General features: G+C 47.1%; 3 protein-coding genes across 10 annotated transcripts in view; 1 reads left to right on the top strand and 2 right to left on the bottom strand.

Moving 5' to 3' along the window:
• The window catches only part of KDM3B (lysine demethylase 3B), an 87,722-nt gene extending 78,135 nt beyond the window's left edge, over window positions 1-9,587 (bottom strand). Inside the window, exon 1 of one of the 2 annotated variants that reach the window (XM_003900160.4) lies at window positions 9,200-9,587. In XM_003900160.4, coding sequence (XP_003900209.1) covers window positions 9,200-9,391 — 192 coding nt within the window. In that variant the 5' untranslated portion in view covers window positions 9,392-9,587. The remainder of the gene's footprint in view (window positions 1-9,199) is intronic. The other variant, XM_021939717.2, reaches the window with a different exon arrangement.
• A 2,871-nt stretch (window positions 9,588-12,458) lies between these two features.
• FAM53C (family with sequence similarity 53 member C) lies at window positions 12,459-25,359 on the bottom strand. Of its 4 annotated transcripts, none has more exons than XM_009209183.4 (5): window positions 24,573-25,359; window positions 20,781-21,010; window positions 20,329-20,386; window positions 16,596-17,380; window positions 12,459-15,494 (listed from the first exon to the last, which is right to left on the bottom strand). In XM_009209183.4, the coding sequence occupies exons 2-5, from the start codon at window positions 20,856-20,858 to the stop codon at window positions 15,237-15,239; spliced, it is 1,179 nt and encodes a 392-aa protein (XP_009207447.1). In that variant the 5' UTR covers window positions 20,859-21,010; window positions 24,573-25,359; the 3' UTR covers window positions 12,459-15,236. The 4 variants fall into 4 exon arrangements, with proteins under 4 accessions (XP_009207447.1, XP_009207448.1, XP_003900211.1 ...); XM_009209184.4 differs by having other exon boundaries at window positions 24,527-24,583; XM_003900162.3 differs by lacking the exon at window positions 24,573-25,359 and adding an exon at window positions 23,883-23,982.
• The window catches only part of CDC25C (cell division cycle 25C), a 55,952-nt gene continuing 52,631 nt past the window's right edge, over window positions 23,999-27,319 (top strand). For all 4 annotated transcript variants that reach the window (XM_009209188.4, XM_009209186.4, XM_009209187.4 and 1 more), the window contains exon 1: window positions 23,999-24,234. In XM_009209188.4, coding sequence (XP_009207452.2) covers window positions 24,122-24,234 — 113 coding nt within the window. In that variant the 5' untranslated portion in view covers window positions 23,999-24,121. The remainder of the gene's footprint in view (window positions 24,235-27,319) is intronic.

The raw sequence follows: 27,319 nt of genomic DNA, 5'->3' as shown, positions 1-27,319 counted from the left end.
ATATAATTATAAAATTATAGAAATAATTATATAATAATATAAAATTACAGAAATAATTACATTTCTATATTTCTCATAGGCAACTTAGGGGAGAGTAAACCACATACATTATTCACTTATTTAAGATATTGTGTGTGTGTGTGTGTGTGTGTGTATACAAAAAAATCCTGGGCTCAAGTGATCTTCTCTATAGGTCCACACCACTGAACCTGGCTTAATGATTTTTGGGAAAAAAATCAATGGGTCCTCAGAAGAACAGGTGACAGCTAAAGTTGCCTGTCTGCATGTGGTATAGACCTCCAGTCTCATCTCCTGTGATAGGAATTAATCTGCCCTGGTTGATAAGGTTAGCAGGGAAGAGATTCATGACAATAGCGTTCCTTCTTTTTTTTTTTTTTTTGTTTCTTTCAGGCTGGAGTGCAGTGGTGCAATCTTGGTTCACTGCAACCTCTGCCTCCCAGGTTCAAGTCATTCTTGTGCCTCCGAGTAGCAGGGATTACGTGCGCCACCATGCCCGGCTAATTTCTGTAATTTTTAGCAGAGATGGGGTTTTGTCATGTCGGCCAGATTGGTCTCGAACTCCTGGCCTCAAGTGATCTGCCCACCTCAGCCTCCCAAAGTGCTGGGATCACGGGCGTGAGCCACAGCGCCCGGCCTAGAGTTCCTCTTGGAGGATGTGTCTTTAGGTAGATGAAGTAAGTTCAGAGACAGCCCTCCATCTGCTGCTCCCCAAGTGCCTTCAGTTTGAGATCCAAAGCAGCACATTTTGGGGTGGCGTTTCCTGAACTTCTTCACAAGCTATACATCTTGCTACACATATCTATAACAAGAAAAACTACAATAAATATTCCAAAAAGTGGTATCCACAAAGTGCTAAAGGAACAAAGAATAAAAACAACATGCTGGGTAATCGGAAAGGCTTTATAGGGTTTGTAGCTCCCAGGATGCATGGGCCTGAAGGATAAGCAGGTTTTCTTTTCTCTGTATAGGATTTCAATGGATGACAGCATTAAAAGAAAAGGTTAAAGAGGGAACAAAGCAATGAAAGCCAGAAAATACTAGAAAAGTGGAGGATCACTAAAATCAAGGCTGCTTGCTTTAAACAGCCTTTTGGCAACACCCAATTTCCCTTGTCCAATTCTTTGCACATTGAAGACCCTTCTTACCAGTAATTTGGTCTCTACAGCAGAGCAGGAAGGGGCTGTATGCAGATCTCTGGGTAGGTATACCTCACACTGTAAATTAATAACCTTGCATATGGATTTACAATTCAGTCTCCAGAGTTCGGTTAGAGAGAATCAGTCCCCTAGAGCCTGATTACCTCTGAAGTCGTGAAAAAAGGAAAAAAAAAAAGGAGTTTCGGCCCTTGCCAAACTCAAAGAGGTCACACTATCTGAATCACTACTAATCAGGCAGTTTTTACCCACGTAGAGATCAAGAGCAAAAGATGATGCTTTCGCACCAGGGGCAGTAGGGATGGTACAGTGAAAAGGGCTTAAAAACCACTAACCTGTCAAAGGCAGTGGAAAACTGAGAAGCAACAACAGGTGTTGCGTCCCCCAGGCCTTGTGGAAGCAAAGCCTATAGAACCCACCCCAGCTGTAGCAAAGAAAATCACAACAGAAAATGCCATGTTTCTTACCCACCATTTTGAGTCTGTTGGTGGAGGGGGAACTAAATAAATAAACTAGAACAAGTTGGAGAAGGGACCCAGGAAGCGGTGTATTAAAAAAAAAGAGAATGAACTCTTGGCAGGTGGGGACTTAGTGAAGCAAGTCCCTTAGAAACAAATGGGAAATTACTGGCTGGGCGTAGTGGCTCACACCTGTAATATAAGCACTTCGGGAGGCCAAGGCAGGCAGATTACTTGTGGTCAGGAGTTCAAGACCAGCCTGGCCAACATGGTGAAACCCTGTCTCTACTAAAAATATAAAAATTAGCTGGGTGTGGTGGCAGGAACCTGTAATCCCAGCTACTTGCCTGTAATCCCAGCTACTCGAGAGGCTGAGGCAGGAGAATCACTTGAACCCGGGGGGCGGAGGTTGCAGTGAGCCAAGACTGCCACTGCACTCCAGCCTGGGTGAAAGAGTGAGACTCCGTCTCAAAAAAAAAAAAAAAAAAAAAAGAAATAGAACTATTAAGATTCACACACACACACACACACACAATCTTTTTTTTAAAAAATCAACTACATAAAGTGCTTGAGAGTCTGAAAAACTCAACCATGGCTCAGTGTTTCAAAAACAGACTTGCTGCTGTAAGGGGAGAGTTAAGGTGATGAGTGTGCTTAGAGGGGCTCACAATTAAATGGTATATACTCAATGTCAAAAAGTACAATGTCATTTTTATTTAAAGTTCTCTACACCATACACAGATTCACAAAAACATATTCTATTTACATTAATAAACAGAGCATAAGTATCAAGATATCACTCAGAGTTTTAACTTTTGGAATTATAAGTAATAAAAGGACACAAACATTTTAAAAGCCACAAACTCCCATTTCAACTAGGGCTGAAATTCTATGTTTGACCACAGGTAGCGAATTGTATACTGGAAATACAGTAAATATAATACTGTCCTGGACCTGACTATAATTATTACATTATTTAGAAACAAAATAGGTATTTTAGAGTTACCTACCCCACCCTGAGACAGAGGAAAGGTTGGGTGGGGAGGTGTAAAAACAGAAGGCAGATACACTGTCACTCCTCCTGGAAGACTCTCAGAGAGAAGAAACATAGTACTAGCCTAGACATTGCTACAATTATTACATTATCTCTAATCAAAGGAAGGGAGTATTTTAGAATCTGTCTTTCCTTGAAATAGAGATGAAAGATTAAGGGACTAAAAAAAATAGGGCATATATGCTTTCACTTCTCTGGTAACTTCTGGATACATGAGATAACTATGATACACATTCAAAACCAAGTGATACTACATTTACAGCATTATTTAATTATACCTACAGAAAGAAAAAGAATGGTTTACCTAAAAAAATTAGTGTCGCCACAATTGGTCACTCAGCAGAAAAAAAATTAGGTCCCTCATCTCACTTGCCAATTACAAAAATATTCCAGGCTAAGTGCAGTGGCTCATGCCTGTAATCCTAGCACTTTGGGAGGCCGAGCTGCGTGATCACTTAAGGCCAGGAGTTTGAAACCAGCCTGGGCAAAACTGTGAGACCCAATTTCTACCAAAAAAAAAAAAAAAAAAAAAAAGCACAGGGGCACGGTGGCTCGCACCTGTAATCCTAGCACTTTGGGAGGCTGAGATAGGCAGATCAGCTGAGGTCAGGAGTTCAAGACTAGCCTGGCCAACATCATAAAACGCTGTCTCTACTAAAAATACAAAAATTAGCCAGACATGGTGGCACACGCCTGTAATCCCAACTACTCAGGAGACTAAGGCAGGAAAATATCTTGAACTCTGGAGGTGGAGGTTGCAGTGAGCCAAGACCGCACCACTGCACACCAGCCTGGGTGACACAGTAAGACTGTGTCTCAAAAAAAAAACAACAAAAAAAAGCTGAGAATGGTGCTGTATACCTGTAGTCCCAGCTACTCAGGAAGCTGAGGCAGGAGGACCACAAATGAGCCCACAAATTTGAGGTTGCAGTGAGCTATGACTGCACCACTGTACTCCAGCCTGGGTGACAGATAAAACCATTAAAATAAAAAAAAAAGGGCCAGGCGCAGTGGCTGATGACTGTAATCCCAGCAGTTTGGGAGGCCAAGGCGGGTGGATCACCAGCCTGGCCAACATGGCGAAATCCTGTCTCTACTAAAAAATAAAAAATATTAGCTGGGTGTGGTGGCGCATGCCTGTAATCCCAGCTACTGGGACTGGAGGCAGGAGAATTGCTTGAATCTGGAAGGCAGTGGTTGCAGCAGTAAGCTGAGATCGTGCCACTGCACTACAGCCTGGACAACAGAGCAAGACTCCATCTCAAAAAAAAAAAAAAAAAATTCCCGCTGGGCACAGTGGCTCAGACCTGTAATCCCAGCACTTGGAAGGCCGGGGCAGGCAGATCACCTGAGGTCAGGAGTTCGAGACCAGCCTGGCCAACATGGTGAAATTACATGGTGGTGGGCGCCTGTAATCCCAGCTACTTGGGGAGGCTGAGGCAGGAGAATCGCTTGAACCCAGGAGGCAGAGGTTGCAGTGAGCCGAGATCACACCATTGCACTCCAGCCTGGGTGATAAGAATGAAATTCTGTCTCTAAATAAATAAATAATTACAGGCCAGGCACGGTGGCTCACACCTGTAATCCCAGCACTTTGGGAGGCTGACGTGGGTGGATCACCTGAGGTCAGGACTTCGAGACAAGCCTGGCCAACGTGGCAAAACCCGATCTCGTGCATGCCTGTAGTCCCAGCTACTTGGGAGGTTGAGGCAGAAGAATTGGTTGAACCTAGGAGGCAGAGGTTGCAGTGAGCCAATATCACGCCACTGCACTCCAGCCTGGGCAACAGAGTGAGACTCCGTCTCAAAATAAATAAATAAATAAAAATAAAAAATAAATTCCAGATGGACCAAAAATCTAAAGGTAAAAATAAACAAGAATGTTGGCTGGGCATAGTGGCTCATGCCTGTAATCCCAACACTTTAGGGGGCCGAGTCAGGCAGATTGCTTGAACCCAGGAGTTCAAGACCTGCCTGGGCAACATGACAAAATCTATCTCTATACAAAATATAAATGTTAGCCAGACGTGGTGGTGGGCATCTGTGGTTCCAGCTACTTGGGAGGCTGAGGCGGGAGTATCACCTGAGCCCAGGGAGGTCGAAGCTGCAGTGTGTTGTGATTGTGTCATAGTACTCCAGCTTGGGCAACAGAGAGACCCTGTCTCAAAAAAAAAAAAAAGTTTTTTAAAGTATATTTATACAGGTTCAAGATGGGGATTCCTTCCCAGTCAAATAATCCTAAACTATTAAGAAAAGTCAGGCCAGGCGCAGTGGCTCATGTTTGGAATCCCAGCACTTTGGGAGGCTGAGGCAGGCAACTGCTTGAGCCCAGGAGTTCCAGACTAGCCTGGGCAACATGGTGAAACCCCATTTCTACAACAAATACAAAAGTTAGCCAGGCCTGGTGGCGCATGCCTGTAGTCCCGGGGAGGATCACTCGAGCCCAGGAGTGAGCTGCAAGCATGCCACTACACTCTAGCCTGGGAGACAGAGCAAGACTCTGTCTCAAAAACAAAACAAAGAAACAAAAAGAGGCCCGATAATTCTGATAACATAAAATTCTTATTTTTCTATATGGCAAAGCAACCCATTAAAAAACTCAAGAAACTGGGCCCGGTGGCTCACACCTGTAAACCCAGCACTTTGGGAGGTCGAGGTGGGCAGATCACAAGGTCAGGAGATAGAGACCATCTTGGCCAATATGGTGAAACCCCGTCTCTACTAAAAATACAAAAAATTAGCTGGGCATGGTGGCATGTGCCTGTAGTCCCAACTACTCGGGAGGCTGAGGCAGGAGAATCGCTTGAACCTAGGAGGCAGAGGTTGCAGTGAGCTGAGATGGAGCCACTGCACTCCAGCCTGGGTAACACAGCGAGACTCTGTCTCAAAACAAAACAAAAAAAGTCAAGAGACAAATGAAACAAAATACAACCCATTGAGCAGGTGAAGGAGTTAATATGCATGCACAGAACTTGCAGAGAGTGATAAGACAACTCCTATTTTTCTCAAATGAGCAAAAGATATCCATAAGTAACAAATAAATGAAAAAACCAGTACACATGGAAAAAAAGGACAAATAGTCATGAAAATCATGGATACTGTTTTTCACCCATCAGATTGGCAAAAATGAAAAAGATTGATGACACCAGTGATGGCAAGGGTAAAGAGAAACAAGCAAGCACTTTGAGTATTGTTGGTGGAGTAGGAAATGCTATACACCTACTGGAAAATAACCTGGCATTATGTAATAAAATAAAAAATACATATACTTCTTAACAGAACAATTTCAACCCTGGATTGCTAAACTACAGAAATAAAACCTAGATTACATAAAAATATGTATACAAGTATATTAATGACAGCACCATCTATACTGCCAAAAAAACTTTAGATAACCTGAATGTCCATTAACAGGAGGAATAACTGAATAAATTATGGTACATCCATTCTATGGAATATAAGGTAGTTACCAAAAATGATGAGTAAAATCTGTAAGTATTGATCCCCATGGTATACTGTCAAATGAAAGAAAAAAAGGCAGGATGTAAATATTGTGCAGTATGACACCATTTGCTAAAAAAAGGAAACTGTATACGGTTGAATGTTTTCATGTTTTTGTATTAGTATTAAGAAAGATGAGCAAAGAGATTGCTGGTTTTTCCTGTGTAAACCTTTGTTTGACATTTTGCAAATTACAAGCTTTGCTTTTATAACAAAAAAAGGAAAATCCATGGGTTTCTTTTTTCTATTTTTTGGTCTGTTTTATCTACAATACACACATATGTGACAGTCCCAAGGTCTCTGCAACTTACATGAGCCAATAATGACTTAGGAACACAAAGAGGACACCGGATTAGGAAAGAGCCAGAGATAAATGCATAAAAACCCAATAAACTATTCTAAAAAAAATAAAAGGCCCATTTTAAAACACAAAACTACTACTATTCCATGAGAAAGGGGGAAAAAGCTGTTTTCATGCCTTGGCTAAACATCTGAATAATTTGTCAGCATGGCTTTTGCTGGTGAAGATGTCCACCTATGAAACCCTTACCAACAAAACTCTCAATCAACAAAACTCTCAGATCCTGACTCCTTTATTTCATATCTCATCTTAAGGTAGCACTTAGCTTTGTTACTGTTTTCCAAAAACGTTTCATTAAATGGATCAGTACTATATTTTATAGGATATCTGAATCAAAAAGTATTTAGAAAGAGTATATTTGTGGAGTCTAAAATTGAGAAGTGTGTTTTCAATCACTTCAGAAACTCATTCATCCAACCCTCAATTACTCATCCTTAAAAGGGGGCGCCCTGCTAGGCATTACTCAAAACCAAGCATGCCTGAAAACATCTTAAACATAACTGAATGAAAATCTGCCCAATCACAGGCCAGCTGCTTGCAAACTCCACCCTTGAGTACGGGAAGAACACTTTTGATTGGAAGACAGTTGTGTTTACTACCGTGTGTGGTGCAAATTGGAAAGGTCCACATGCCCACGGTCCAAAGGAAATCTCTTTTAATAAGAAAGAAAAACAAAACGGCCAGTTCTCATCCTACACTGGTCATTGTCATTAATAGAACCTCAACAAAACAGCAATTCTTGAACAATTTTGCAAGCTGGTGAAAAAAATCTAAAGGCTCTGAGTTTTGGTCTGGCTGTTTTATCATCTATGTCCCTGGATATACATGTAAGACGAGCATAAATGTACTCTCAAAATACAAACCTGCCTTTGCTTCTATATTCACACAGCCCCATGCAAGACCTCAACACAGTTGTAATGTTCTTTGCTTTAATTTCCAAGAATCACTGCAACTTTTTACTTGGTTTGAGAACCCAGTTCCGTGGGCTCAGTGGTAAAATTATTCAGTATTTAGCTTAGTGGGTGTCCAGAAAGGAAGTGAGCTTCAAAAACCTCTGCCCTTAGGGAGCACAGCAAACAACAAAGTGAATGGGGAGCCATTTCAGGTGCAGAGCTCATTAGCAATTCATCTGATGGAGGAAACGAGACGACCATTGCAAGAACCAGAAAAAAATCCCAATGAATATCTAGGGCAAACTAGGCCTTAGGTCAAAGTATGTTTTGCCTCCACGGGAGCAGAATCAATCTGAAATGGACACTTCTTTTCCCATCCCAGCCATCTTTTAAAGAAAGCGCAGAGGAATCCAAATCCCAGTCTTAATCATCATTCCATCCCCTTATATTTCTGATATCTCTTCGCAAATTTGCCCCACTGAGGCCTCATAAATGTCCTAGCAGCGTTTCTTACACAGCATGAAGAAAGATCAAAGCAAATGAACCCAAGTAGCAGAAGCAAAGCCTAAGCCATCCACAAAAAAATCCATAAAGCTTGTGTATTAGTGAAAAAGGACAGTCTAACACCGTTGATCAATAGGAAGAAAAATGAACATCGGAAGCCTACAACATTACTTCCAAATCTCACAAACTGCGTTACCGTTTATATCTGCAGAAGCAAGTTCATCAAGAAAATTTACTTTCTGCTTGCTGATCTATTACATTCCAAAAGACCACCCCCTGCCCCAACACGCACACACACCATTTTTCACAGCCTTATCTCACCAGAGAAGCTAGGGCCCCTATCAAAATGAGGAAATAAAGTGGCTTGCCAAAACTCAAACACTATATTTTACCGCCACATTAACGAGAATAACACATCAAGATCCCGAATGCTAGTTAAGTTGTATGACTGAACAGCTTTAATCACGAAACTCACCAAGGCATTCAAAAGGGGCCAAGCCCAAACACAAAGTTTCAAAACAAAACCTCTCCCGGGTTGGGGGAGTAGCTGAGCTGGGAGCAAAAAGTACTACCCAGCAGCCCCGTTCGGCTACTAAGAAAGATCTCAAACTTATCAAAAACAGCCACAACTGCAGCTCCTGTCACCCAGAAGCGTAAGTAGAGGAGAGCTCGAGAGTGCCGAGAGCTGGCCTTTCTGGAGACAGCCAGGCTGAGCCCAGCTCACACGAGGAAGTAACTGCCAGATAAAAAAGCCCCGACCAGCTCCAACTGCAATCTCCGTGCCTCCCATAACTGCCCACATTCCCGCCCCACTTGGGGCTCTGGGAGAAAAGGAACAGGGCGCAGGTCTCCTGGGAGAGGCTGGGGACCACAGGTCCGCGTCTTCGAGAGGGCAGCGGCAACACTGGCCGAACTCTGAGGCTCCCGGGAGCTCAAGATTCGAGAGTCTGCTCCGAAGGCGTGTTGGGGGGAACGCCGAGAAAGGGTCGCCCAGGAGGCGGGGCCTGCCGGCTGCAAGCAGCAGCTCCGGGCGCCCTGGCCGCCCCCCGGGGGTAACAGGGGCGCATACCCCGACGCGGAAGCCATGCCTGCAAGAGCTCGGGGTGCCGAGGTGCCGGCGGGGGGCGCTAAGGAGATGCGGGGGCACGGAAATGGGTCACCCCCATCCCACCGCCCCCTCACAAAGGCCCCCGGGGAGGCCGCCCGCAGGCCCCGCAGCCCCGGCCTCGAGTGCCCGACTCGGCCGCCACTCACCGCTAGGTCCTGGGGCACCGCCCCGCTCATGGCCCGCACCGTGCCGGCCCGCCAGGCTCGAGTGCGCAGCGCAGGCCCCGGATCTCCGCTCGCCGCCGCCGCCGCGGGGACTGAGGCCGAGGCTGAGGCCGCAGTGTCCGCGAACAGAAGCAGCAGTCGCTTGCCCACCGGGGAGGCCGCCGCGTCCGCCATCGCCGGGGCCGGCCTGACCCGCGCTCCCGCCCGCCGCCTCCCACCGCCTCCGCCGCCAAGCGCCCGATCCGCCCGCAAGGCCTCCCTCCGCACCACCCGCGGCCGCCGTTCCCCCCCCCCCCCCCCCAACAGCCACCACCAACCACCGGCGCCGCGCAGCGCCCCCCGTGGCCGGGAGCGGAGCCGCAGCCTGGGCGCCGCACAGCGCCCCCCGCGCTCTGGAGCGGGGCGGCAGCTCCTGGCCCCTCGCAGCGCTCCGCCCCAATCTCCCCGGGGCCTGCAGTGCCCCCTGCGGTCGGGAGGGGAATTGCAGGTTCGGCCGGGGTAGGGAAGTGGGCGGTTCCTTCAGCTTCCCCCTGGCACCATCCCTGGTCTCAATCTTCCTTTAGGGAGTCGTACATATGAGAGGGCTTTTTAGCTTGCTCTCCTCGGATGCCAAAGACATTTACGGGGTAAGAGGGTGAGGGGCAAGGTACCTAGAGAGTGGGTGTTTTGAGCTATTTAGTATCTCCAATACCCCCACTGATTTCCTATCCTGAAAATATGAGCCACCCAACCTGCTGTCTTGCAGGAAATGTTCTCCCCATTGGTCCATGAGACACAATATCTTTCTTCTCATTGGCCCATAACAGCACCATTCTATACTGCCAGTATTTCTTAGGTTCCTTTCCAATTGGCCAATGTATTACTTCCATTGGATGCATAACACCACTCTTTCCACTGACTGAAGGCCAACGTGCCCCCCTCCCCATCTTGGTGTGTTTCCTAAAACCAACCTAACTTCTTCCCCTTCCTAGTCTACCAATGTTATTAAGTCTACGTGTTTCTCCATTCAACTCTTAGGGGAACTGGAAATAGACCAGCAGTAAAGGGGTTCTCTTAGTAGCACCCCATCTTACCATGGAATTAGTGGGGCTGGGGGCAAAGAAAATTCGTAACTCTTATCTGAATGCATTTAATACAGGTGTGGGAGACTGGTAGCTCCTGATTAGAAAAGGAGCCTGTAGAGAAAGTGAGATGCTGAGATTTTTGGCTAGATTGTTACCCACAATAAGCAACAGGAAATTGCCTCAATTATGTAAAGTTGGCAATATCAGGGACTAGCACGTTCCATGGTCTCATGGATGCGGAGACTGAGTATACACAAAACGAGTACAAAAGATAAAGGGTCTAGTAATAACCCATGACTGTTGCTCTAAAAGTGACTTTTTTTCATTGATTTTCCCTACAGACAGGAAAGAGCAGTAGGTTCTGTGCCTACCCAGCTATCTCCTGTCCATAACCTTGTCTACACCCTTGACCTACTTTTCTTGTAACAAAAGGCTTAGGGAGAGGGGTAACCAACTATTGACTTTATACTTTTACTAAAGTATAAAACATATAGGAAAATCATTCTAGAACCAACCCTGTGGAGCGCCAAGGAAACATTCCTCCCTCCACTTCTTTTTAACTTCCATCTCCCACAGCCAACCTGAGGCCTGACTCAGAATGTTTTTCTGGGCTGAGAGCCACCTCTTAAAGCACATGGCCCATAAGCTGTAGTTGGTAGAAGGGGAACAAGGGTGAATCCATACAAGATCTATCTGCCTTGCAACTTTTCTATCAAAATTAACTGCTGAGATTTTCTCCCATACAGAGATTTAACTACTGCCCCAATGTCCAAGGCTGATTTCTCAGCAGAGAGACAGAAATGTACCTAAGTTCAGGGATGGGAAAGGCAAAAAGAGAAATGCATTCAACAAATGTGGCCAGCACTTTTCATGTGCCAGGAACTTCCCAAAGTGTTGGGGACACAATATTGAATAAAACAAAACTCTTGCCCTCATGGAGTTTACATTCTTTCCTATATTAACAAGACTTCAGGAATGAAAAATGAAATCACACTTGGCCTCACAGAAAATAAACAGCAGAAAAATCCAACAAAAATAAACTCAAAAGAAAGAAAGGGGGAGACAAAGTCATTTTAGATGTTCAAACTTTACCCCTGCTCAAGCAGTAGGTGAAATGAAACATCAGTTTTAAACAAAAACAAATGTAATTCTAAGCTTCTTTAACTACATGCCACTGCCCTCCACTTCCCAAAAGCCCTTCCTTTGTTTCCAGTGCAGATAACAACCCTCACTTTTTCTAGGGTGTATTTGCAGCCCTGCAAAGATTCCTGCTCCAGGTAGTCAAGTCAATCCTGTCCTCCTGAGCACACTTCATTGGTATTCAATGATGAGTGCCACCAATTTGAAGCAGGAAACCAGGACATAGGCTAAGCAACTTGACTCTTCTTGCTGCCTGGCAAATTAACACCACAACTGGTAAAGAAAGGCTAAGCCTTAGGGACAGAGGCTCCTGCCTGGATCTCTGAGCAACTACACTTCACCTACACACATTGGAAGAATGTCAACATAGAGAGAAGAAAGCGTAGAATAGAAAAGTCTAAAGAAAGAGTGAGCCACATAGCTTCTTTCCGCAAACCAACACTCCAAAAGGAAACATTAGGGAAAATACTGTCTTCTACAACAAAAGAGAAGCTTTGCAGCTAGGATAATTTTCCAAAAGCAGTATTTTTAGGATGGAAAAATTGCCTAGGTCTTTGGAATCTGAATTCTGATGACTAAACCTTTATCTCTCCAGGATGTAACATGTGAAAACTTAAGAAAGATCCCTGGCCGTCTCCCACCCTGCCTTCTCCCTACTTCCCAAAGCCTACAAACCAATCTAGACAAGTTCCTGACTGTACCATAAACCATTTCTCAGTGAGCTGGAATGCATTAATACTTGACTTCAACTTGCTGGAAGTGAGAGTGACAGCAGGCAGGAGGAGACAAGTATAAGTGCCAGGGAAAGAGAGACCAAACCAGACTGCCAAAAATAACCAAGGCCTTAGCAGAAGCCTGGGCCACAGTATAACATCCTGCCATGGCCGGCAAAGGGCCTAGGGTCCAAATACTGCCCCTTTTTGAAAGGTTGACCTACATCTTACAGGAAGGGGCTGAAAGAGTTAGGTGGCCTCCTACCCTGCTTCTTCCTTGTCTGTCTTTGTGGGGAAGGGAAGAAGACACTGTAGTACACAAGGTTGCTTGGGAAAATGGATTATTCTAATAAAACTTTATTTTTTCAAACACAGCCACAGAGGCAGAACCTCATGTTTAACACACACAGACTTATGGATTTTTTTTTAATATAAAACAAAGTTTACGAAAAATTTTTTTCCACTTTTTGTATTTGTAATCCCATTAGCACAGGGACTTTGGCAGCAGGTGGGAGTGAAGGGCAGCTGGGCTGCCACTGGGCAGTCACTGGGCACAGGAAGAGAGCACCAGCCTGGGGAGTGGCTTCACTCACACACACAGGGATACTCACCTACTGGCCAACCACACCACACACACAGCACAGATGCAGACATCTACCCAGTGTCAGCCACATGCCCTGGAGGTGTGCTCCACTCTGGGTAAGCCCAATATGTGAAAATTCAAATAGTCAAAACAGCTAAAGTGGAGGGAGGTTGCTTGCTTTACAAAAAGAAGCAATCATAGGCTGCTTTTAAATGGTCAGCAGTCCAAATGCATTGAAAAACAGCATTTGGTTTACACAGAACTGTTGAAACAGATCTACTGTGTAAAGCAAAATGAACCACTTCTTGAAAAGTGTTCCAGGGCCACAGGTTCTTAGATTGGGAAGCAAGATGATAGTTCTGACTAGCTTAGTTTTCCAGACTGAAAGTAATGGAATTAAAATAATGATAACTGTAGACCTTCTCCCCTAAGGATGGTGCCCTGGGGCTTTGGGGAAACCAAGATGGAGGCAGAATCACTGCCTCACTTCTTCAGCTTAGGGCCTGCAGAAACTCACTGGCATTGCCAGTGACCTGTGGGAAGCTGGCACAGCCAATCTGCAGCAGAGAGCCCAGGGATGAGGATACCCCAGAAGGAAAAGAAGTTGGCACCAGGGAAATTATGGCCTGAAGAGGGAGAAGAGCCAGGGGAGGAATGAAACCATAGATGGGCAACTCCTGGGCTCACGGTTTCCCTGGATTCTCCAAAGGGCCTCTCTGAAGCCCCTAGAGACCTGGTAGCCCAGTAGTAACTAGCCAGGAGATAGGGAGGAGCCTCTGAGGGCCAGAGGCTTAAGAAGACATGGCCACCTCCTCTCTGGAGTGGAGACGAGGAGGCTGAAGCCTCACTGATGCTCCTGACATGCAGGAGATCCAGAAAATGTCAGGTTCAATTCCATGAGGAAGAAAACACAAAGACCTTGATCTTCTTCCCTTACAAGAGGAACTGGGTCTTAGGAAACCCTGGAAATTGAACAGAAAAATGCCCTTCTTGCCATAAAGAAGAAGGGTAGGTCCAATTTGGTCATGTAGGGTCTAACCAAAGCTGGACAAAACCTCACAAGCTACTGTGGGGTCAGCTTCAGTATGTGTTTCCACTGGTGCCAACCCTACCAAGGTACTTAAACCCATCACTGTGGCCACTGGGACCAGCTGTCCTGGCTCAAGTTGCGGGTGAGAAACAAAAAAGTAAATTCAATCCAATGACAACCAAACTCCCAACTGCTTCTCACAGCCTTTGCTTTATACATCCTCAGCCAATCCCTCGGTGAGCCCCAACCTCCCTATGGTCTCTCAGGGCCAATTAAAGGCAAATAAACACTTCCTGGCATGAGTGGAAGACAAGCAAACTATTAAATGCCAACCACCCCTTCCTCCTTCTCAAGCAGGTCGAAAAGGCTGGGCCTGGATCTTGTAAGAATTGGTTTCCTGCAGTCACCTTCCCAACAGCAGTGCTGGGGTGAGCTCACTCATGTCTGCTGGGGACTGAATGCCACTTCTGTTGCAGGTCTGCCTCAGTAGATGCTGCAGACCAATACAGGGCCTTCCTACCTAGTCTATGACCTAGAAGGGCAGAGGGTGAGGGAAAAGGGTCCCATCAGCAGAGGCAGAGAGACACAGAGAGGGAGTCCCTCAACCCTGCGTCAGTTGCCCGTGTGCTGTGTGCAACTCTATTCAACAGGGCAAAAGAGGCAGGTGGTATATAGCCTAGACAATCTGATGAGAAAAAAAGGCCAGCTCAGAAAAAATATGGTGACACCCCCCACCTGCATTCCCCAATATACTAGATCGAGCTAGTGGGGAGGGGGTGGGGCTGAGGAAAAGATCATTAGCTGAAGTCACAGCACTTAAAACACCCTGCTGTGCCCCAAAATGAAATCCTTTGCAGAGTCGGTGATGCTATGGATTACAAGCCTGGTTCCAGAGCTATTTAGAAAAAAGGAAAACTTTGCGCCCTCCTCTTGACTCCTTGAGCAAACCCAACATCCTGTAAAAAACTCAAGATCCTGGGGGTATCATGATACTCTGCTGTTAAGGAGCAATTGCCTTCCTTCCCTAAGGCTACGCAAACACACCGTTCCACAAGTACACGCCCATGCACGCACACACTCTCACGCAGTTTCTCTGAGGAGGCTGACTCAACCCCCACCCTGGCCAAATTCTAAGACACAAGTGCCCTTTGAAGCAAAGGGGCTAGTGAAATTCCCCGAGCTGGGGTCGGTAGACCCGTTCCTTCCCTGCCCATTGCTCTCTTCGTGGCAGGGATACTCACACTCAGGGCCGCCATGGGAAGGGTCTGCTCTGGGGCTGTCCCTCCCGCCACCAGCTCCGTTTATCTTGTCCCGGCCAGTCTCTCGGCATGGTCGAGCTTGCTGGAGCGAGAAGATTTCCGGCTGCCCTGAGTCGGAGCCCTCCACTCACCCCCATTCCCAGGCTTGGCCCCCAGCCTTGGGGCCTCGACACTTGTTAGTAGCCATGAGAGAGTCAGTCTGTGTGGCCCCAGGAAGTAGCCTCTCAGTTTTAGTTCTCCTCAATCAAATTCAAGTCCAGGTCCCCAAAGTCCTGCTGGCACAGTGTCCGCTTGCTCAGCGCCTGCCGACCCCACCGCACAGCCCCCTCCTCCTCCTCTTCGCTTTCACTCAGCACCTGGGAGGAACCCCCAGTGGGGCTGCAGGAAGCAGAGAGGGGTGGGGGGCTACAGGCCATGAACCACGGTGGAGAGATGCTGCTGCCTTCCCGGGCTGTTTCTTGGAGACAGAGACCTCCTGAGTATGGTTTCTGTCAAACAAACAAAGAAGACAGTTACACCTGAAGGCAAGAATTCTAAGGCTTTAGGGTAAGGTTTGTAAACATTCTTTTTTTTTTTTTGAGACGGAGTCTCGCTTTGTCACCCAGGCTGGAGTGCAGTGGCATGATCTTGGCTCACTGCAAGCTTCGCCTCCTGGGTTCACGCCATTCTCCTGCCTCAGCCTCCTGAGTAGCTGGGACTACAGGCACCCGCCACCATGCCCGGCTAATTTTTTGTATTTTTAGTAGAGACGGGGTTTCACCGTGTTAACCAGGATGGTCTCGATCTCCTGACTTCAAGATCTGCCCGCCTCGGCCTCCCAAAGTGCTGGGATTACAGGTGTGATTTGTAAACTTTCTGACAAAATTTGGAGCCCATTATTTCCATTGGATTCAAGAGTAGAAGCTCTGTGAGGGCAGGAACATCATCTGCAGTGTTTCACTACTCTGTACTGCCAGTGCCTAGTCAGAGTCAGTAAATATTTGCAGATGGGATGGACGACTCTATGAAAAAGTTAAATCAATTCTTAAAGAGGTTTGTAACCCAGTGGTCTAGAAAGAATAATATGAAAAAAGTGAGCAAGTGCATACATACAATAACTATACTCAAACCAGGAAGTCAAAAAACATTGGTCTAACAAATGAATACACTGTAGCAGCCCATCTTGCTTCAGCCCTCACAGAACCACTTTGAGGCAGTGACAGGCAAGTGGCAAAACCAGCTTTGGGCACAAAGAGTAGGTACTGATGATGAAATTTTTTGCAGCTTATGCATTCTTGGAAAGGAGGGAAAGTACCTCTTGTAAGACAATTTGGGATCCCTGTTGGAAGGTTTAACATGGGTCTCACCCCAGTTTCTCTAACTTCCAGGATTAAGGCATTTCACAGGATGGGGGGACTTTCAGTACTAAAACTGGGACAGTCCCAGCCAAGCTGGGATGGTAGGTCAGCCTGAGAGCTAAAGCAGGTGCTGTTGGTGGCGGGGGGGAGATGGGAGCGGCAGGGTAATGAAGCTAGGGGCTAGCTCAAAAGCGGAAACAGAACAGAGTCCCCACACTCCCATCCAAGCTCCCCTAGTCTTGCTGGTCCCACCTGATTCATCTTGTCAAAGTCCAAGGAAGGCCGCAGACGCCGGGGGTCCTCCTCATGGCGCCGCTTGACCCCAGTTTTGCGGGCATCCAGATCACAAGGCTGTGAGCGGCTTCGGGGAAGGTTGCGGAGACCTCGAGGTCGCCAGGGCAGCTCTGGTGAGGATGCAGGAGAGCTCCGAGCAGAGGGCAAGAAGCGGCTTGCCTGCGGGCCCAGGCTGGGTGACAAGGAGAAGCGGCGCTGAGGTGGGCAAGGTGACAAGGACTCAGCATCACTCTCCCAGGAGCCACTTTGAGGGGAGGCAGCGCAGGGTCGAGAGGAATCTTGGGCCAGGGCCAGGCTGAAGAAAGGAGGGCTGTAGGGTCTGTGGGCTGGGACACATTGAGAAGAGGCACTGGGAGCTTGGAGGAACCTGAGGCTGGAGACCCGCTTCGGGGGGCTCTGGTGAGGCACCTGCGGCCCACCCCCTCCACCACTGCCCCGGTGCTTGATGGGAGTCCACAGCTTGGAGGGGGCGGGCCGCCACACCGGCTGCCAGCGAGACAGGTCCACGGGCACTGAGAGTGAGCGGCAGTGCCTCTTGGATGGAGGGGCAGGGGGCACAGGAAGCTTCTCTGGGTCTGGGGGCTCAGGTCTTAGGACTTGGGAGAGGGGCTGCTCCTTGGGGGAGCTTCCCCGACTGGGTGGTCTGAGGTGCAGGCTCAGGCCTGAGGGATGGTAGCTGAAGTTGAGGCTGTCCTGGAACTCAGCACAGGAACAGTGGGGCAGGCCCCTCCAGGAAGCACCTTCTGGAAGGCATTTGTAATAAAAATAATATTAATGATAGCTTACATTTTTTAAGAACTTACCACGTGCCACACAATGTATGGAGCATTTTATGTGAAAATTTCCAAAAACTTTATGAGGTAGGTAGTATCATTATCATTATCTCCATTTCACAGATAAGAGAAATTCAGTAACTTTCCCAAAATCACACAGCAATCAAAAGACCAAAGGAGGATTCAAATCCAGGTCTGTCTGATGCGAAGGCCAGGTTTTTAAACCACTACGCTCTGTTGCCTCCATTGTGACCAACTACCTGGAATCAAAAACATTTCATCTACTGCCTGCCATTCCCTCTGAAAGGTAAAAGAAGTCAAAAGAAACAAACACGATTGTGTGTGTCCTGCTCATCCCTCCCCCGCCCCTCCCCTACGCTTGCTCTGGATGCTGAAAAGCAGGCCTATGCTCTCCTTCCTTGGCCTTTCCTCTTCTCATGTTGTCAACAGCACCAAGTCAGGAGTTAGTACTGCCAAAAAGTAAGAGGTAATCAGGCAGGTAAGAGATCACTTTTATTCCTAGGGAGGGCAAACAGGGTGGGGAAAGCCTTTGACAGTGAAACCTGGGCTTGGGAAACCCTAAGACTTTGTGCTGCTCATCTTCCTTTGTGTCTGGCCACCCACATATTCCGATTCCCTTCCCCTAGGCCTTCTCTTGAATCCAAACAGATGGAGGGACCAAGAGAAGGAAGGGAAAATGGACTGAAAGAAACAATCCTCACTCACTGTATTCCAACCAAAATTGTGACTTTTGGGAGATGGCTCATTAAGGGACAAAGGGCCTAGTCCAAACTCCTCTGGAGTCCAAGCTGGCTGGAATTCTGCAGGGGCTGGATATTTGGGGCAAATGACAAGTATAAGAAGTCAGACTTGACGGTGGCAAAATTCATACTGAGTGTATTTGGTCTATAGTTCTTCCCTCTACTAACCACTACGAGGGCAGAGACCATGAGTTCCTGCTCTATACTTATGACACAACACCTGGCTTTCAGCAAGTCTTTGATAAACAGGAGGAAGAGACTGAATGAACATGTTTTTGCCAACTCACTTCCCTTGCTAGGTATCCTAGAAAAGAAAATGAGATGCAGAACAGCTGAGCAGCATGAGTTAAGGAGTTCTGACTGTCCACCAGTGATGCCTCCATCTAAATGTCCCTACCATCAGGGGCCCTTTAACTGACTAATTAATAATCTAGGAATTTATACCTCAGATATATTTTCACATGTGAAAAAATGATATATGTACAAGGTTATTCACTACAGTTTCTTTTTTTTTTTTTTTGAGATGGCGTCTTGCTCTGTCGCCCAGGCTAGAGTGCAGTGGGCACGATCTCGGCTCACTGCAACCTCCACCTCCTGGGTTCAGACAACTCTCCTGCCTCAGCCTCCCAAGTAGCTGGGAATACAGGCACCTGCCACCATGCCCGGCTAATTTTTGTATTTTTAGTAGAGACGGGGTTTCACCATGATGGCCAGGCTGGTCTCGAACCCCTGGCCTCAAGCTATCTGCCCACCTCGGCCTCCCAAAGTGCTGGGATTACAGGCATGAGTCACCACGTTTGGCCCACTACAGTTTTATGTACTGAAACAAGATTGGAAATAACCTAAATGTACATCAATAGAAGATTCGTGAAATAAGCCACTGTACATCTATGCAGTGTAATAATATGCAGCTATATATAACAAGAGAATGCTCAGCATTCTGATAGGGAAAGATCTCCTAGCTATATTAAAGTTTTTTTTTTTTTTCTTTTTTTGAGATGGAGTCTTTCTTTGTTGCCCAGGCTGGAGTACAGTGGCGTAATCTGCGCTTACTACAACCTCCGCCTCCCGGGTTCAAGTGATTCTTCTGCCTTGCCCTCCCGAGTAGCTGGGATTACAGATGTGCACTACCATGCCAGGCTAATTTTTGTATTTTTAGTAGAGGCAGGGTTTCATTGTGTTGGCCAGGCTGGTCTCGAACTCCTAATCTCATGATCAGCCCACCTCGGCCTCCCAAAGTGCTAGGATTACAAGCATTAGCCACTGTGCCCAGTGATTTTTTTTTTTTTGAGATGGAGTTTCACTCTTGTTGCCCAGGCTGGAGCACTGCAATGGCGCCATCTTGCCTCACCGCAACCTCCGCCTCCTGGGTTCAAGTGATTCTCCTGCCTCAGCCTCCCTAGTAGCTGGAATTACAGGCATGAGCCATCACACCCAGCTAATTTTATATTTTTAGTAGAGATGGGGTTTCTCCATGTTCGTCAGGCTGGTCTCAAACTCCTGACCTCAGGTGATCTCCCTGCCTCAGCCCCCCAAAGTGCTGGGATTATAGGCGTTAGCCACCAGGCCCGGTCCTATTTTTTTTTTTTTTAAGGTACAAAATAATATATAGTATGCAACCTTTTGTGTTAAAAATGTGGAAATAAAATAGGTGCAGCAAACCACCACGGCACATGTATACCTATGTAACAAACCTGCAGGTTCTGCACATGTAGCCCAGAACTTAAAAAAAAAAAAAAAAGGAAAGAAATATACACATTTGCTTCTTTGTATATACAGAAATTCTAGTCACATATACTGTGTAAGAAACTTATACTTTTAGGGAGGTGGTAGAAGCTGAGTAGATAGGGAACAGGAGAGTAACACTTTTCTCAGCATAACCTTTTTGTTGTTATTTTTTAAATTTTGAACCATGTGAATGTATTACCTATTCAAAAAAATAGGTTATACAAGTCTCCACAAAGCTAGAATAAGAGCAAACCAACCAGATAACTTTCATGCTATAACATGAAAGACAACTGCCAATCTCAGAAGTTGACCCTGGCAAGAAAGTTCTAGAGGTAGGCTTGCTAGCCCTGTTCACTGGAAACCAATGATAGAAATGTGTGGAGAGAGGAATGGGTATACACATATACACAAACACACACGATGCCTTACCAGACACAAGCTGGAAAGGGTTCCCACAGTTGGAGATGTCTGCATGATCAGGCAAAGGCTAAGAAAGAGAGAATATCCATCATGATTTGGATTCAGGACACACTGACAGATTTCTAGGAAGCCCTCTTCAGTTCTCCTCTGCAATTCATGAGCTATAGGGATGTTAGGGACATTAAGTGTTCTTCCTCTCGTCTTCCCAAAGTTAGTAAGTCAAACAATCCACATCTTCCAACATCTCAAACCCTTCTCCACCCAAGTTTTGTTGTCCCTTCTCTATAGGTGGAAAAATCCCTGCCCCCTTCCTTTTGGGCTGGGTTTTGAGCCATTAGTGGGCTCTTCAGGTTAAGTACCATGATTCATACAGCACAGGACAAGAGTAAAGTAGTAGCAACAATCAGCCTCAGAAAAAAGGGGGAGGGGGTCGTGGAGAAGCAGGAAGACTGGTCTTTTACCAGACTGATGCTGAAGCGTGTGCATTTCAGCTCATCCAGAGTCTGCTTCTGTAGCTGCTCAGTGATCAGGGTTATCATGATTCTCCCCAGGATTTGACTTGCACACTTTGGAGCAAATGATGGATGTCTTCCCTGTTGTTCTTCCAGACCTCACTCGTAAGCCGTCTTCTGCCACTGCAGCACCATTCTAGCACCATTGGGACTTCCCTCTCCAGTCATGCCTGCTGAGTCTGCCAATTAGAGGGACCAGCCCCAAGTGATATTAGAGATGCACCTGGTCCAGAGATGGAAAATGCATGGCACACATACCACAGCACCCCTAAGCCAGGCCTCTGGCAGACATCAATTGATCACAGCTCTTTCTAGCTAAGCCTAAACACAGCTTCAGAAATTATGAACTGGCAGTCCAGATATGAAATAAAATAGAGTTGGCAATCAAGTTGAAACTTATTTGCTACCCTTAACCTGGTTCATGCTCTGTTGTTTCTAACTGGAATACCAGCAGCACTTAGAAAACAGCTGCTCACGTGAGAGAGAGGGATGCCCAAATGATTATTTCCCTCGAGATCAGCCCAGTATTTTATCTTCTAGTCAGAAGTGAAAAGAGGTACCCTTCTCCTAAACTACAGAAATAGTAATAAGAGAACAAGGAAGAACAGTGGTTGTAGGCAAGACTTTCTGCTTCAGACCTGAGTACATAGGATTTTATGTCCTCCCACAGCCTAAACATTTGATATATTATTGTTTTCCCATAGATATGGTGTTTGTTTTCTTATCAAATGGGAAGAGGATAAGGAAATGATCAGGGTAATTCCAATACATTTCAACTCTACAGACGTTATAAACAATTCCATGACTTTATTCAACTAAGTTTTTAGCCTGATCTGATGCAAAGTCCATGGATACAGTTCACTAAGATTCTTTCTCATGGTCAACTTCTGATAGAATCAAACTAACTGTATCAGAGAACAGGCTTCAAGCCCACACAATTACCTGAGGGGCCTTGCTCAAGGGAAAAGGGGAGGTTAAGCCAGTGTCTTGATTTTATTCTGTCTATTCCCGGAAATGACCAGCAAGCTGACAGCTTACCAGAGAATGTGTGTAGCATTAGCTAGTCAAGAGAACAAATCATCAAGAAATCTAATTATTAGTCCAATTTGCTAAGAGTTTTAACAAATCATTTAATACTCGCTGGCCTCAGTTTACCCATATGTAAAGTGGGCAGAATAATCTTAACCTGTCACAGGAACAATATAACATATTAAAATGTACAAAATGTACCATCTGGCCTATAAAAATCAGGAGTCCACATAGACTACCATTTCTTGTTCCCGTTTGTGAATCTTCAAGGCCTCAGAATGTCAGAAGTAATGAAATCAATAAGATGAAGAAGGCAATAGGGTCTATCTCTCTGGCTGAATACCATCCTCCCTCACCTGTACACTAAGAAAAGCCCAAGAGGGCTGTTCCTTCTGTGACCTTGGGGGCAGATCACTCTACAAAGAAGAGGAAATTATCTCTACCCCACTCACACCTCAGAAGGAGGCCATAAGGAAGAGCAAAGAGATAAACCTGTATGTATTTGGAGTTCTTTGGAAGAAAGGTGCAAGAGAAGTCAATCATCGTTATAGTTAACTATCATTTTCATGCATAATTATTACCACCCTGAACAAAATTCTAGCTTCCGGGGAGCTCTCTTCAGCTGCTTCCCCTATATTCTTACGGGAGAAGCTAAAGCTTATATTACTTCTGCTCCTGGTTTCTTAACTCTGCTGCCCTCAAAGATCAACCAGAGAGGGAACCTAAGTGCAGGATTTTACCCCCGAGACCCCAGGCCTCAGGCTAACCAGCTATGAGGAGCAGGGAGTGAAGCAAACTCTCTAGCTTTTCATGAGGCATTTGGACAAACAGCAAACTCCCAGCCATCTCTAGGATCAAGTCAAGAGAGTGAATTTGTGTTTTTCTGCATTTTAATTGTTGGGATGTGGCCACACACAGCGGTAATTGGAACAATGCAACTACCACCACACAACTGATACTCTCAGCCTGAGTTTCCTAAAACAGGCCAGGCTGAGAGGGGGAACAGAACGGAAGCCATAAGGAATCAAACCAGGACACAAAAGAAGGCAAACCAGCTCCGCGAGGGGCCTCCTCTTTCTCAAGCAGGCATTGAAAAAAGTGTAAGAAGCCCTCTCTTGCCGCCTTCCTTCCCCTTCCATTTTGTGTATCTGAAGGGTAGAGACAGCCCTGAACAGTCACTAAACAAGTTAAAACTTCTCAGTTTAACAACTGGCACGGGGCTCAGCCCTTCAGAGAGCAGCAGGCCGCTAGGCCCTCTCAGCAACCCCACCAGGCCTAACTCTCAGTTCAGGCTTTCCCTCCACCAGCAGCCCCCAAAAATAAAGATCAGACCCCCACCCCATCTCCTATAGGATGGCAGTAACCCCTGACACTCCTGTTTCAGGGATGCTGAGGTTGTGCTGAACCTAGACAAGGTAGGATCAGGTCAGGCCAACAGGGAGGAGAGTCACAAATCCCTTGGGGACCTTCCCCCCAGGTCCCGGCCCCACACCTCTTGGGGAGACTGAAGGAAAACATGAGGAAGGCAGGGAGGTGCATGAACAGGTAGGTGGAGACCTGCCTGCTCTTCCTCCATATGGTTCTGCTGGGGAAAGGGGTGACAAGTGGGGAACACCCCTCCCCCCACCCCCACGAAGAAGCAAAAGGCTAGGCCCCTCCAATCTTCAACCTCTCCCTCTGTTGCCCTGCCTGTCCCCGCGGGGTGGGGCATGGGGCGTCCGCTGGTCCCCGGAGCGGGGGGGCGCCAGGGCTCGCTCGGGGGGGCTGTCGTTCGCCTCTTCCCACTAGGTTCCATCATCTGGCCGCGGGAAGCGAACTCAGGACGCAAGGGATGGGGAGGGTCTGGGACTTAGCACTTCGCCACCCCCTCCCCCACCGGGTCCCGTGCTCTCCCCGCGGAGGCGGCCTGCGAGGCCCGGCCGCGCGGGCGGTCGGGCTGGGGGAGGGGAAAGAGGGAAGGAGGGAGGGACAGTTGAGGTGCCCGCCCCGAGGCCCCAGCGCCACCTGCCCTCCGCCACCTACCGCAGCTCCTCCAGTTCCCAGGGCCGCGGCCGGAGCAGCTCTGAGCGCTCCGTTCGCCCCACGGTGTCCTTAAAAGGCGCTGGCGCGAACCAACGAGTCCCTGAGGAGAGTAGTGGGACAGCTCCGGCTCGCAGAATCCCCCCGAGCCACCCACGGAGAGGGCAGCTTCGTGTCGTGTCTCTCTCAAAGTCTCTCTCGGACAGCGCTGTCGGGAACGAGCCTGGCGCTTTGATTTAGGGATGGGGGTGGTTGCCTCACTAACGAGTCACCCCCTCCAAAATATCGCAGAAAGTGGACGGTCCCAGTTGGAGGTACATCTTGAAACCCGCGGGGGAGGCCATGTCGGGAGAAGGTAAACAAAGGCATCGCCCCTGCCCTCCCTCCCTCCATCGGCCCAACTGCAGCCTCCCACTCGGTTCGGCCCGCGTCATGCAATTAGCCACAGTGCCCCTCACCTGCTCGGCTGCCCCGCCCTCCACGACCACCTCTTCGAAGGAAGCCCCCTTCCCCCAGCAAAGGACCCGTCCGCGGCGTGAAGGCTGCTGGGAAGTGTGGTCCAAGCGCCGATTAGGGCCTGCTCGGAGTCCCAGGAGCCGCTCTTGCAGCTGCCGGATCGGCCTGAACCTTAAAAACCCAGAACTTACAATGGTTGCGGGGACGTTTCCACTTGGTTCTGTAATTTGCACTCACCCAGAACACTTTGTAAAGCTCAGGATAGCCCAGGGCTGTTCACTCCCTCTCCTCTCTCTCCGCCCCCCCTCAGCAGGATGAGGTAATGGGATTGTGATTATGACATCATAGGCGGTTCAGTTGCTTGCGTTTGTGGGGGAGGTGCGGGGAGGTGGGGAGAAGTACGGTGGTTACACTTTCCTTAAACAGAAAGGGAAGGAGGAAACAGCCAGATGGGGAAAAGATGTTGACGGTGCTATATTTCCACTTCAGGAAGACGAAACCACCTTTTATTAAGTCTCCACCACTACCACCACCTCCCACATGAGCCAAAGTTTAAGTCTTTTTTAAAGAGACGAATGTAGACGTTAGTGTGTGAAGAGGTTGGGTTGATGGTTTCTGGCTCTTATGTAAATTCGAGTCTCAGCTAGCATCACAGATGGTTTAGGGAGACAAGCAAAAAAGTGGATAAAGGAGAGGCTTTAAACTGCGTTCGTGTTGTGATTTCTTTGTAATACAAAGTTTTCTATTTCTTTTTTTTAATTGGTTGGAAAGTAGCAGTATGCAAGTAATCTTCACTATTACACTTAGCAGCAAGTCCTCTGAAAGACGTCTGTTTTCTGTAAATATTTTGTGCCTTACTCAAGACTGGGACAGGTAAATAGCTGTGATCAGCTGGAAAGTAGAGCCAGTGGCAGGGATCTTCCTCACTGAGCCAGGGAGGGGAGGAGGCAGGAGTCACCAAGTCTGCAAACTGAAAAAGAAAAGTGAGGTACAGTACTAACTGAGAAAACAGGGGTGGAGAGATTTACCTTGCACTGCCTATTTCCCCTTGGCAAAAGGAGCAGAGTCAGGGGCCATGAAGTACGGGACACATGGTTTCCAAGAATTGCTCTTATGTGCCAGACACCATGCTTTTTTTTTTTTTTTTAGAAAGGGGGTTTTGCTGTTGCTCAGGCTGGAGTGCAGTGAGCGATCATAGCTCACTGCAGCCTTGAACTTCTGGGCTCAAGCAATCCTTCCCATCTCAGTCTCCTGAGTAGCTAGAACTACAGGAGTGTGCCACCATGTCCAGCATATTTATTTCTATTTTTGTAGAGAGAGGCGTCTTGCTATGTTGCCCAGGGTAGTCTCAAACGCCTGGCCTCAGTCTTCCCACCTTGGCCTCACAAAGTGCTGGGATTGGCATGGTGTCTCACACCTGTAATCCTAGCACTTTGGGAGGCTGAGGCAGGCGGATCACCTGAGGTCAGGTATTCAAGCCCAGCCTGGCCAACATGGTGAAACCCCATCTCTACTAAAAAATACAAAAATTAGCTGGGCATTGTGGCGCCCACCTGTAATCCCAGCTACTCAGGAGGCTGAGGCAGGAGAATCGCTTGAACCAGGGAGGCAGAGATTGCAGTGAGCCGAGATTGTGCCACTGCACCCCAGCCTGGGCAACAGAATGAGACTCTATCTCAAAAACAAACAAACAAAAAACAAAGTGCTGGGATTCCAGGTGTGAACCACCACACTTGGACTACATACTTTGATATATATTCTCATTTTTTCTTACAATCATCAAATGAAACAAAACCTTCTCTTTGACAAATGAAACAGCCCAAGAGGTTAAGTGACTGCCCACATGGTAGGCAAAGGTACTATCAAAAGGTAGTCTAAAAGCCCTTGCTTTTCACCACTAAGCTGTTCCCCTTTTTATTATTAACCAAGCTTACTAGTTAAACGGTTGAGTTAAAAGTAGGCATTGGCTCATTTGCAAAACATTGAAAGAAACTGAGACCCAAAACAAAACAAAAACAACAACAACAAAAAACCCTGCAAGTCAAGTTTCAGGCCTCATTTCAAAGGAAGGTTACATCCCCTTTCATCATCTATGAAATCATCTATGTTGCCTCCCAGTGCAGCCTAACAGTCCTACCCATAATTAAATCTCCTTATTCTACTTTTAGTTCCCAAGGATTTTTTTACTCATGTCCTGCTCTTTTTCCTTGCTGCCCCCTTTTTATTCTTTTGTTCTTGAGCCACTGCTTTGAACCGCATCTTAATTGTGCCCTCATGGGCCAAACCCCATCTGTAACCCTGCTTCAGTGGGTTTCAGTAAAGGATACTCTCCATCCATATTCTGAAGGTTCCAGGGCCTGGAGCCAGTGATTCAGGAGGTCATCCAAAGGAGTGGAATCCATTGGCTCTAAGAGACTTTCCATTCCCTGCCTAGGAAGGAACAGCCAAGTGGGAGGAACATGCACTCGATTCAGACCTTCCCTTTTCACCCAGTGAAAGCTAAACCTCTGCAAAGTGGGGAGAAGTAGGGCTAAGCCTACCAGTCATAAAAAGAACCAGGAATAGAAAACACATCCCTTAGCCCTTCTGCCCTGCAGAGGCTGGCGGGGAGGGTCCCAGGAATGTAGGGCTCTTCTCCACTGCCTGATCTGGGCATCCCAGGAGTAATGGCTGAACCTCCCGTTCTTGTTTGGTGTTTCAGGGTGAAGCCCAGGCTGCCGCAGTGCCCTGGCCACAACAAGTATGGGTCAGACTGAGGTCAAGGTGAAGGAACACAGCTCACTGCTTATCACAGTGAATCAGGAGCCTAGATAGGGATTCCCCAAGGATGACATAGGATCAATGCCCTCAATCCAACAGAAAAAGTAAATCTTCAAATCAGATTAAACACCAAACTTCCCACCTCCCTAATATTCTTTCTTCTGGGAAGGATAACTTAGATATATTCCAACACCCTCAGAAATCAAGATATAAAAGACAATATT

Source organism: Papio anubis, chromosome 5, assembly GCF_008728515.1.
Source record: "Papio anubis isolate 15944 chromosome 5, Panubis1.0, whole genome shotgun sequence".
Taxonomy (NCBI): Eukaryota; Metazoa; Chordata; class Mammalia; order Primates; family Cercopithecidae; genus Papio; species Papio anubis.
The sequence above is the reverse complement of the archived record's forward strand: the minus strand, read 5'-3'. Positions and strand labels throughout refer to the sequence as shown.